Raw genomic sequence first — 13,212 nt, forward strand, 5'->3', positions numbered from 1 at the left:
CATACCAAATTTGGAAGCCCTAGGCCCAAGGTTTATGGACAAGTAGATTTGTAAAGTTTCCAAAAAATAAGACCTTTATAAGCATATATTCAATTTTGTGACCCCCGGGGCAGTTTCAAATTTGACCCCAGGGGCATAATTTGAACAAACTGAGAAGAGAACCATAACATGTCACTACATACCAAATTTGGTAGCCCTATGCCATACAGTTATGGACAAGAAGATTTTGAAAGTTTTCACAAAATAGGCCTTAAATAAGCATATGTTCAATTTTGTGACCCTCGGGGCAGGGTCAAAGTTGACCCCAGGGGCATAATTTGAAAAAACTTAGTAGAGGACTATGAGAAGTCACTACATACCAAATTTGGTAGCCCTAGGCCGAATGGTTATGGACGAGAAGATTTGTAAAGTTTTCACAAAATAGACCCTATATAAGCAGATGTTAAATTTTGTGACCCCCGGGGCAGGGTCAAATTTAACCCCAGGGGCATAATTTGAAGAAATTTGGTAGAGGACTATTAGATGTCTCTAAATACTAAATGTATGAGCCCAAGGCCCAATGGTTATGGACGAGAATATTTTGAAAGTATTCACAAAATAGGCCTTATATAAGCAGATGTTCAATTTTGTGACCCCCGGGGCAGGGTCAAATTTGATTCCAGGGGCATAGTTTGAAGAAATTTGGTAGAGGACTATTAGATGTCTCTACATACCAAATTTGATAGCCCTAAGCCCAATGGTTATGGACGTAAAGATTTGGAAATTTTTCACAAAATAGGCCTTATATAAGCATATGTTCAATTTTGTGACCCCCGGGGCAGGGTCAAATTTGACCCCAGGGCATAATTTGAAGAAATTTGGTAGAGGACTTTTAGATGTCGCTACATACCAAATTTGATAGACCTAGGCACAATGGTTATGGACCAGTGATTTTTTTTGCTTTAATTTGTTACAGCCTGTGCCTTTTGAATTGGGAAAATTAGCGCGATAAACCTTGAAATTGGGAAAAATAGCGCGATAAACCATGAAATTGGGAAAAATTAAGCATTATAAATAAGATTATAAGTAACAGAAGTGATATTGTTTTTAAGTGCATGTTCAGGGAGTTTTCTACAAAAGGAGTCTGGTCAAATTGGGTTTTTTTTAATCAATAAAAGTGGCAAGTTTGGGAATGATTTATGGACAAAAATGACTAAATCAAGTTATATATTTTGAAAGATGTTTAAAAAATAAAGTTGAGACCTAGATTTAAGAAATCATAATTAAGTTATATGAGACTTCTTTCTAAAAAAAAAAAAAAAAAAATTATTTTTTTTTTTTTTTGAAGTTGGGCTTTTTTTGGGAAATTTTGGTCAGAATTTTGGGAAAAAACGTGTTTTTTTGCGATTGGGAAGCAGCCGAAATTCGGCTGTAAATTTGAGCAAAAAAAATCACTGTGGACGAGAAGATTTTGAAAGTTTTCACAAAATAGGCCTTATATAAGCATATGTTCAATTTTGCGACCCCCGGGGCAGGGTCAAATTGGATCCCAGGAACAAAATTTGAAGAAATTTGGTAGAGAACTATAAGATGTTTTTACATACCAAATTTGATAGCCCTAGGCCTAATGGTTATGGACAAGAAGATTTTGAAAGTTTTCACAAAATAGGCCTTATATAAGCATATGTTCAATTTTGTGACGCCCGGGGCAGGGTCAAATTTGACCCCAGGGGCATAATTTGAAGAAATTTGGTAGAGGACTAGTAGATGTCTCTACATACCAAATTTGATAGCCCTAGGCCCAATGGTTATGGACGAGAAGATTTGGAAGTTTTCACAAAATAGGACTTATATAAGCATATGTTCAATTTTGTGACTCCCAGGGCAGAGTCAAATTTGACCCCAGGGGCATAGTTTGAATAAATTTGGTAGAGGACTATTAGATGTCTCTACATATCAAATTTGATAGCCATAGGCCCAATGGTTATGGACGAGAAGATTTTGAAACTTTTCATAAAAAAGTCCTTATATAAGCAAATTTTCATTTTTGTGACCCCCGGGGCAGGGTCAAATTTAACTCCAGGGGCATAATTTGAATAAATTTGAAAGAGGTTCACCCCAGGAACATTCCTGAGAAATTTCATCAGAATTGGACCAGTAGTTTAGGAGAAGAAGATGTTCTAAGGAAATGATAACGCACGCACGCACGGACGCACGCACGGACGCAAGCACGACGGACACAGGACCATGACATAAGCCCCGCTGGCCTCTGGCCAGTGGAGCTAATAACAGCTCGATACCTCCATACAAACTTAAGTTATTGAGCAGAAACTCTGCTTGTATTTTAATAAACAATAACTTTAGCTCAAATGCAATCCTATCCTCAGTACGCAAGTAAGTTCCACACAAACAAAATTACAGCGCAATACCTCAATCAAGAAATTGAGCCAAAATACTTTTTCTATTTTAGTAACAGTGTTTTAACCCCGCATGTCAAAAAGGCACGATAATGTGTATCTGAATTTTCAAGCTATGAAAAGTACAATAAGGGCCAAATTTCTGCTTTATTGCAACTCCGAGTTATGGGTTATGGTCAAAGCCCTCAAATGAAGATCCCAACGATATGTGTGAAGTTTCAATTGAATATCCATAGTAGTTACAGACACACGTACTTGTTGAATGCAAATTTAACAAGAGCCCCGCCTAGCGGGTGCAGACTTCTAATCTATTTTTCTTTTTAAAGGTGAAGGGACCTATCTCAATACTGAAATCAATTAGGGGGAGGGGTGGGGTGGAGAGGGGTGAATAGTGCGGGGGAGTGGTCAATTAATACATTATCTTTCAAAAATGAAACAAAATAATAAAAAAAATATTTATTTTGTTTGGGGGGGGGTCTTGATTGGGATGGTTGGACAGTCTTTCAAAAATAAAATAATAAACATAAATAATTCTTTTTTAACCATGTCTCAAAAATGGGGTGTCGGGGGGTGAGGGTATAGTGTAGGGTGGGGTCATTATTACATGTAGATGACCTTTCAAAAAAAAGAAAAAATGGAAAAATGGGGGGGAAATTCTGTGGTGGGGTGTGGGGGATGGTTTGGATTGCGTCTATTGTGCTATGTCAGGTAAGTGTTATATTGTCAAAGTTTGAATCAAATCTGATCATAAATAAAGAAGTTTTGGCAATTTTAGCAAAATTTAATACTTTCACCTTGAAAGTCAAGGTCATTCAAAGGTCATAGTCAAATTTAGCTTGCCAGGTACAGTACCCTCATAATAGTTAGAAAGTATTTGAAGTTTGAAGCAATAGCCTTGATACTTTAGAAATAAAGTGGATCTAAACACAAAATTTAACCAAATATTCAAATTTTCTAAGTAAACAAAGGGCCATAATTCTGTCAAAATTCCAGTCAGAGTTACATAATTTTTCCTGCACAGTCACCTTATGATAATTAGTCAGTGTTGCAAGTATGAAAGCAATAGTTTTGATTCTTTAGGAGTAAAGTGGACCTAAACACAAAACTTAACAAAATTTTCAATTTTCTAAGTATAAAAAGTGCGCATAATTCTGTCAAAATGCCAGCCAGAGTTATCTAACTTTGCTGCCCAGTCCCCTCATGATAGTAAGTAAGTGTACCAAGTTTGAATGCAATAGCTTTGATACTTTACGAGAAAAGTGGACCTAAACACAAAACGTAACCGGACGCAGACGCCGACGCTCAAGTGATGACAATAGCTCATTTTTTTCCAGATGAGCTAAAATTCAAAGGATCGGAACGAAACTCGAAGTTAATCTGAGTGTCATGTAGGTAGACACACACACCAAAACTAATGTCAGTACCTGAAAGTGATTTGGACAAAAATCTGGAACATTGTTATTTAGAAGAAAATATGGAGTCCGATGCCCTTAACTTCGCCAACAATCAATAGACCGGAGAAAATCAAACTTGATCTGTAAGTCATGCAAGTTGACCAAACAACAAGAAAATGCTCAAAGCTTTTAGGAAAAACCTCCGAAAATAGAATGCCAGATGGACGGAAAGAGGGCATAAAAATGGATTACATAAGTTTTAGGATGATTTGACAAAATGCGACTTCTAGAGTATTTTTATAGAGTAACAAGCTTTTTTTTTACTTTAATATAGTGACCTCATAGTCATCATGAGGCTGTACAACACAATCGCCAACCTGATCAGAGTCATAGAACACCTGTATGACAATGACACAAGTGCCGTATACTTCAAAAGCAGCATTGAGGACTGGTTCAGAACCACAGTCGGAGTGAGACAAGGCTGTTTGCTCCCTCCCACCCTCTTCAACATCTTCCTAGAAAGAATAATGACTGACGTCATAAAGATCACGAGGGGACAGTCAGCATTGGCGGCAGAACTATCACAAACCTACGTTTTGCTGAGGACATAGAAGGCCTGGCCGGAAGTGGAAAGGAGCTGGATAACTTGGTGAAGCGCTTAGACACAACCTCCACACATTTAGGCATCAGTGCAAAAAAGACCAAACTGATGACCAACAACACCAACGGCATGAGCACTGACATCAAGGTCTGTGGCGTGAAACTGGAAACCGTAAACAGCTTTAAATACATGTAAGCAATTGTCGCAGATGCAGGATCTAAACCTAAAATACTCCCCAGAATTGCTCAGACCTCAGCAGCACCCACAAAACTCAAAACCATCTGGTCGCCCTGGTCATGTCCATATTTTTGTTTTCCTGTGAGTCATGGACACTAACAGCTGACTTGAAAAGAAGGATACCGGCCATGGAAATGAGATGCTTTCGACGACTCCTCGGCATCTCCTACAAGGACCGTATCACAAACGAGTAAGTCCGAAACAGAATCAGGCAAGCCATCGGGCCCAATGAAGAACTGCTGTGCACTGTGAAAAGATGCAAACAAAAGTAGCATGGGCACGTCTCAAGATCGTCAGGGCTTGCCAAGACTGTGTTACAAGAAACAATAAAGGGATTGAAAAAGAGAGGCAGACAAAGGAAACGATGGGATGACAACGTCTCAGAATGGACAGGGATGAGGCTGAGCGAAGCCTTGAGACAGTCAGAGAGGCGAGAGGAATGGAGAGAACTGGTTGCCAGATCATCTGTGGTGCCCCAACGGTCGTCCAGACTATGGGACAAGTGAAGTGAAGACCTAGTTTTTTACATCATGTGACCCAGTTTCAAACTCATCAGAGATCTAATAGCAAAAAACTGTTCTGACCAAATTATATGAAGAGTGCACAATAAATGTTCACAAATAAGAAAACTGACACGCCCATGGCTGCCAGGTTTTTTCTACGGATCGGAACCATTTTCAAACTCAAGTTTGATCTAATTAGAACAAAATAAATGTTCTGATCAAGTTTCATAAATATTTGACTTAAAATTAGACTTTTAGAGTATTATTAATGTTACGCTAAAGCAGGTAAACAGCCCCACCTTGGCAGCCAATTTTTAACCAGAACAATTTTCTAATTCGGCTGATATATCATCAAAAGCAATGTTCTCACAAAGTGTCATGAAGATTGGATTTACAAGAGTTCCGCGGTTGGAGACATATGACCCCCCAAACAGGGTTTTGAGCTAGTGACAACACTTTCAATAGGAGTCATCTACTGTCCAAGGAAAATGCACATGCGAAGTATCAAGCCAATCGATTAATTCGTTTACGAGTTGATCAGACACGATTATCCCACTTATTGTGACAGTGACCTTGACCTTTGACTTTGTGACCAATTTCAATAGTGGTCATCTACTGTCCAAGGCCAATTAACAAGGGAAGTATCAAGCCAATCGATCCATGCGTTGACAAGTTATTGCTCGGAAACGATTTTCAAACTTATTGTGACAGTGACCTTGACCTTTGGCGTAGTAACCCCAATCTTAATAAGGGTCATCTACTGTCAAAGGCCAATGTACATGAGAAGTATCAAGTCAATCGGTCAATTGTTGAGGAGTAATTGATCGGACACAATTTTTACACTTATTTTTACATTGACCTTGACCTTTGACCTAGTGACCCCAATTTCACTAGGGGTCATCTACTTCCAAGGTCAATGCGCATGTGAAGTATCGAGCCAATCGGTCAATTCGTTGACTATTATTGATTGGAAACAAACTGATCTTACGACAGATCGCCAGACGGACTTCCAGCAAAACAATATATTCCTCTTCTTCGAATGGGGGGCATAAAGATGTGACTTCTAGAGATTTTACCAAGCTTCACTGTAGTCATACTAGAAAAACTGGCACACCCCTGGCTGCAATTTTTACCCTGATACATTTTCAACCTGAATCATGTTCAACCTCAGCTGTGATATATTTGAACAAATGTTCTGACCAAGTCTCATGAATATTTGACTTAAAATGTCGTTTCTGTAGTATTAACACGGTTTCAATAGAGCCAAACAAGGGAAACTGGCCAGCCTCCATGTTTTTCCATGAAAAGAAACCTAGAAACACTTATTTACCAGCAACTACCCCCTTACGACAATTTTTTTAAACGAACCTGAGGCATTTTCGAACTCAGCAGAGTTATCATTTAAAACAAATAATCTGAGTACGGTTCATGAAGATTGAACACAAAATGTGGCTTCTAGATTGTTCACATAGTTTACAAATAGCCATATAGGGAAATCTTCCATGCCCTCAGACCTTAACAATTTAACAAGCTAATTTAAACTAGCATTATCATTAGAATACTTCACATATGCTGCAGTAATATTTAGTTATCACCCCAATACAAAGACAACCTTCACAAACATCAAAACACAGAACAAAAGTGACAGGTTCATTAATATACACCCTGGACAAACTAACGTGGTGGAGTAATAATTAAACAATTTGTTTACTTTTCCTTTGAGACCCACCAAATATCAGCCCTTTACCCTAGCGGTAGTTTTCACTCTCTCATGGAATTTTCCCCCAAATATGGGTGAAAATATTGATTGAGATCAACCATTGAACAATATTGTTTACCGGATCCGCATGTGTAAATGACAGAAATTCCCCGCGAGACTAAACATGGCATTTTAAGTTGTCACCTAAAAACATCAGACTTTACAATTGATTTGGGAATTTAGTCAGACATATAAAATTGCTGTGCACACATGTCGCAAACGTCATTATTCCGAATGGAAAGAAGATAACAATTGAATAAACGATGAACATCATATAAGAAGTTCGAAATTGAAATGCATGTGTCAGGATACCATAGAGAATACGTTTTAAATACAAAGATTATATATTTACGACAGTTTTTGTCTATTGGAGCTCAGTCTACTTGACAAGAAAAAAAAACATTGTACAAAATGATCCTCAAAAAATAAACAAGACTAACATGGTTTGATTTATTTGTTAGTGAATATGTGAATAATTATATGCAAATGCGTATTCTGCTTTATTATTGAAAGGTTATCTTTTCGATATATTCATTAAATGTTATTAAATACATCAATAACAAAATCAATAACACTTCAGCTGATGTAAACACACTGACATTTTACCTTAAAATCTGTTTTTGCGTTATTCCCCCTTCGACAAAAAAGGCCAGGTCTTTTTCCGCAAGGTAAGAAAAACAACAAAACAACACAGAAAACAAAAGTTATAACTACCCAATCTGAGTGCCAGAGTCACCACGTAGTGCAATGTGGGCATATTATTCTTCTGTCCGATTTCAACTTCAGATGCTCCATTTACAAGCAACATCATAGCCAGTTCTTCGCCCCATGATTTCAGTGCAGGGTAGGTAATGTCAGCTAGAAGTGTCCCCACACTCACGCCGGAGCAATTCACTTTTAATTTAAAAGCAACGCCTTCCAATGGCTCCGATGGTCCACTGAAGCAATTAAACAGTGTAAGTAAACTTTACTAAACTTAAAAAAAACATTGTATGACAAGAATGATCTATGAATACACACAATATGCCAATACTGTGATAACAAGTCGTGTCGATGAAATATTAAGCTAAACAGTGAACATGCACGTGTAAGAATAATGACTGTTTTAGTTTGCCACAATATTGAATGAAATAAATGTCATTTAGTCCTTCGCAAACATATGGCATTAAATCTATGTACTAACACTTCAGTCACAAACAAGGGGGAAAATGGCTGTTAAGCGCTTACCTGAGACCCAACGGAACTCAATTAATTATTAATGTTTAACTCCACCGAGGTATAATTTGAATAAATATTCTGACCAATTTTCACGAAGATTTGACTGGAAATGCGATTTCTAGAGTTTCAGAACCATTTTTTATTTTGAAAAAGTGGATTTATATTTCACTCTGCGTGACCCAGTTTCAGCAAAGATTTTATTGTGACTAATATTCTGATCAAGTTTCATGAAGATTTGGCAACAATTGCGGCATTAGAGTATAAATAACGTTTCACTATAGCCATATACAGGAAACTTCCCCCGCCCCTTGACAAACACGTTTTTAACAGAGGGAAATCATTTCCAAACTCGACTGAGGTTTCCTTTGAAAAAAACTTTCTAAGCAAGTTTCATGACAATGATCTATCAAGACGTTGATTTATGCCTATACATTATGAGAAATAAACATGCTCATGCTTATATTTTGTTACAATATAATTAAGACTTTCATAAGTATGGTGATCATTATCTTGATTATGATATTTTCAGTAAATGATATTTTGTCTTACCTGCAAGAAACTTAATGTTAACTTGTTCAATACAATAGTGAATTTTAAATTCATATTTTCTGAAATGGGTACAAGAAAATACATCTTCAAATTGGCTAGTATGTACATGATTTGCAGGCGTGCATTTATTAACATATGCCATTAAACTTATACCAAAATGCAGATAAAACGCAACTTCTCACTTACAGTTTGGGCTAGAATGACCCTTGATACATTTTGCTCACAATTTTACAGATAAAAGGCAAATTGCATGTACTTTGAGCATTAACACTGAAGATTTACATTTAGATGTATTAGTAATTTTACAGTAAAGAAAGAATTCAATATTACTATTGCAATAATATTGCATAAACATTAATTGTCTTCACTGCTACATTGTACATACCATGAAAGAAATATTTCAAATAAAGTGGTTGAACATTTGTTTAAATAATTAAAATGCTGTATTTAAGGATACAGTTGTATTCATCTGGCTCCACAGTCAGATTTTGTGTCTTCCTTGAAGAGGCCAAATGCCATGATCTCATTTCATCTTTAATTATAAAGAAGACTAAGTATTGATGTTTGCTTTGTTGTTTTGTTGAAACTAAAACAATTATACTAAATTGTTGTTTAGACCAGCTGATTTAGCTAGCTTGGAGGACCGATTCCCTACTTCAATATTGTATTTATTAAGATTGATACTACACCATACCAAAAACATATTTATGTATTTGGTATTATGAATATTTAATAGTCCCCATGTTTCATCTATTAAACCCTAAAATAATAAGTTTTTTTTCTGTTCTGTTCTATTCTGTTCTGAAAATCGGACAAATAAAAGGCTTATCAAAAGGTTTCAATACAGCCACATAAACAAAAGTGCCCCGATCCCTGACGGGAATGTTTACCAAAAGACTGGAACCATTTTAAAACTAGGCTGAGTGTCATTATAACAAATGTCCTGAGCAAATATCATGTAGATTGGACAACAAAAATTGTGAATTTTAGAATGTTCACAAAGATTCACTAGAGACATATAGGGAAAACTGTCGTCCTCCCCCCTTATTTTCAGGTTTTTCAATGAACAAGAATCATGTTTGAACTCGGCCCAAATAAAATTAGAGCAAATGTTCTAGCAAGTTTCATGAAGATTGGGCAAAAAAATGTGATATAAATCCGGTATAATAATAATAATCTCTGAGTGTTAATAAGGTAAATGTTGATGACAATGCCGGAAGATGGACGTTGTGCGTTGGTGCGTTTAAAATGTGACTTTTAGATATCTAGGAGTCACATTTTGAAATCACCAATGCACAAAGTCCATCTTTCGGAATTGTCATCATCATTGCCAGTATTCAAACTATATACATTTGTACCTTTCTCTTTGTAGAACACAACGCCCACTGCCATATAATCTTTAATGAAAAAAATCACTAGTATTAACCCCACTCACCAAGATTGCAGTAGAATGACATTTTCATTAAATGATTGCTTAAAATATTGCATGATCATAGTTATTTAGTTTAATGTGAACTTGTACCTGTGTCGTCCACAAAACAGCATAGCAAGACTTTCCCACTTGTGGTTCTGGGCCAGCCGGCAGACAACTGTCTGCCAGGTATCTACTGGAACTGAGCCAATGCCACTACTGCAGATCGTGTTTATCAGCCTTGTCTCTGAAAAAACAACAAGAAAGCATATGAAGGTGCACCCTCCTCCCTCTGAGCCTGTTTCTGGTAAGACACGGTTTGATGTATGTGCGTATCGTCCCAGATTAGAGTGTGCTGCCTGCGCAGGCGAATCAGGCATAAAACTTTCCGCCTAAACTTTATTTTTGTTATTAAAGAGAGGACTTCCATCAAAACAAAAAATACAACAAGAGGGCCAAGATGGCCCTAGTTCCCTCACCTGAGAGGAGTCAGGTCATTCAATCTTTACCAAATGTCAAACTTTACCTAGTTATTGTCTAGAAAACCATCCTGGTCAAGTTTCATCATTATTGAACCAAAACTCTGGCGTATGGAGTGTTTTTGTTTTTGTAAGATTTGACCTAGTTACCTATATTTTGAGTTGACCCCCCTTACCAAACAAAAAACTTTGCATACAAAAATAAATATTATGACCAAGATTCATAAAATCTGAAACAAAATTGTGACCTCTAGAGTGTTTACAAGGATTTTGTATAAATATAATGAAAATTTGGACAATCTAAGGGCAATAATTATGGCATCAATTATGTGATTTTGCTCATTATCAAACTTGACTGAGATCTTTCAGCAACTTTGATAAAGAATGTTTGGGAAATGTGAATGCTAGAGTGTTAAAAAAACAAAATGGACGGACGAACGGCGGACAAAGACCAATCCTTAAACCTCACCTGAGCAATCAGGTGAGCTAAAAAGTGTGTTTCACCGATCTGAGCCATTTTCCAACTTGTCCGAGAAATCAATAAAACCAATGTATTGACTAAGTTTCACGATGATCAGGCAAAAAATGTGTCTTCTATAGTGTTCAATCACATGGATTCTCTCTAGTCACATAAGGAAAACTGCCCCACCCCCTGGCGGCCATGTTTTTTGACCATTTGCGAACTCATCTGAGCTATATATAAAACCATTCTGTTCACTAAGTTTCATAATGATTGGGCAAATAATGTTATTTTTTAGAGTGTTCGTAATCTTTTTTACTGTATAAATATAAGAAAACTACCCCACCCCCGGCAGCAATGTTATTCAACTGACCGGAACCATTTTCGAACTCAACTCTCGTATCAAGGGAACAAATGTTCTGACCACATTTCATGAAAATTGAGCCAAAAATGTGACTTCTAGAGTGTTCACATATTTTCACTATATACATAAAGAGAAAAATGCCCCGCCCACTTGCGGCCATGTGTTTACACTGATCTGGACCATTTTCGAACTCGTCCGAGATATCAATATAACCAATGTTTTGACCAACTTTCATGATGATTGGGGATCAATTGTGACTTCTAGAGTGTTTACAAGGTTTCTCTATAGCCAAATAAGGAAAACTGCCCCCGCCCACTAGCGGCCATGTTTTTCAACGGATCGGAACCACTTTTGAACTCCACCAACATATCATTAAGGCAAACATTTTGACAAAGTTACATGAAGATTGGGCATGAAATGTGACTTCTACAGTGTTTACAAGGTTTACCTTTTTTTTGACCTAGTGACCTAGTTTTTGACCCAGCATGACCCAGTTTCAAACTCGATCGAGCTTTCATTGGGAAAAATCTTCTGACCAAGTTTCATGAAGATCGGACAATAAATGTGGCCTCTAGAGTGTTTACGAACACATGTGGACGGACGGACAGACGACGGACAAAGACCGGTCACAAAAGCTCACCTGAGCAATCAGGTGAGCTAAAAAAGCGAAAGGTGTTGTCTATCATAAGCCTGCAAGGACTCGTCTAGACATAGCAACCACCTTGGACCCCTTAAACCCTAGCACGAGTTAACATTCAAAGGTTCAGACCTTGTCATTTGCCTCATTTTCTGTTGCAATGTATGTTTTATTGTGCTATTTGATCTAGTATGTATATATTACCCAAACATCTTTTTTTGACAAAATAACAATGATATCAATCCTAATGTGTAAATCAAACTCATTATTTGTACTTTTCAAAGTGTTTTTGTTTCAATAACATATTTACTGTCCAACCAACATACCGTCTCTTGGTGTTGAAGACATGAGGTCACATAACTCTACTACAAAGTCCACCAGGTCATTGGTATTGCCTGCCGATAGACATTGCGCCATGCCCCCTGAGAGGAAGATTAAGGCATTCAGTGCCTCCTTGTGGCCCGCTTTCACTGCTTGGAAGGCTCTCCAGTAACCCTGCATACAGAATACTTATTTTACTGATACAGTTTGCTTTATTATAATCCATTACAACGGCAGTATTAAGATTTGCTAAAAAACAATTAGCCTTAAGATAAAAATCTGACCCTCTGTATCTCTGTTGGTTCGAGGTTGTTTGTCTAAGGGTTCATTATATATAAAGTTGATTCCACCGTCTTGTTGCTTACTTGAAGGAGTGTCTAAGGCAGTCTATCCTGCAGAATGTAATGGCGAGCCTGCTTATGCTGCCTCTTGTGGATGATAAAGCAGGGTGAAGGTAAGGTCAGATAATGTCAATCAGATTGTTTTATGATTTTGTACATCAAAGTGACCATAGCTGTTTGTTGTGTCTGTTGTCTGTGGTTCTGTAGTCGCCTTTCACGTAGCGAGCAGCTAATCACTTTACGATTGTCTTCAAGCTGGTCAATGCATGTCTGCGAGTGAGGGTCCCATGCAATTGCAGCGTTCTCCAATACTAGTTAACCTAAGGTGGTGAATGTGTGTGTTTTGTGGCTAGTTGGATAGCTGGACATGTTGTGCCTCAGGACGCCTAGGCTGTAGCTTGCCTTCCTAGTTATTGCGTCTACCAGTGTCAATCAACTTAGACCAATTGGCTTTGTCCAGTTAAGAAGCTTTCTATCCAGAGAAGGACTTTTCCTCTGATTCCGTAGTGTCTCAGTTTCATGAGAAGGCATTTGTGCTAAAG

The 13,212-nt window shown here is 37.5% G+C and overlaps 1 protein-coding gene across 3 annotated transcripts in view; it reads right to left on the reverse strand.

The window, feature by feature from the left end:
- The window catches only part of LOC127833548 (TPR and ankyrin repeat-containing protein 1-like), a 139,827-nt gene that overhangs the window by 114,787 nt on the left and 11,828 nt on the right, over positions 1 to 13,212 (reverse strand). For all 3 annotated transcript variants that reach the window (XM_052358855.1, XM_052358856.1, XM_052358857.1), the window contains exons 4-6: positions 12,335 to 12,503; positions 10,180 to 10,315; positions 7,605 to 7,828 (exon numbers count right to left, since the gene is read on the reverse strand). In XM_052358855.1, the coding sequence (XP_052214815.1) occupies positions 7,605 to 7,828; positions 10,180 to 10,315; positions 12,335 to 12,503 (529 nt within the window). The remainder of the gene's footprint in view (positions 1 to 7,604; positions 7,829 to 10,179; positions 10,316 to 12,334; positions 12,504 to 13,212) is intronic.

Source organism: Dreissena polymorpha, chromosome 6 (assembly GCF_020536995.1).
Source record: "Dreissena polymorpha isolate Duluth1 chromosome 6, UMN_Dpol_1.0, whole genome shotgun sequence".
In the NCBI taxonomy this organism is placed as follows: domain Eukaryota; kingdom Metazoa; phylum Mollusca; class Bivalvia; order Myida; family Dreissenidae; genus Dreissena; species Dreissena polymorpha.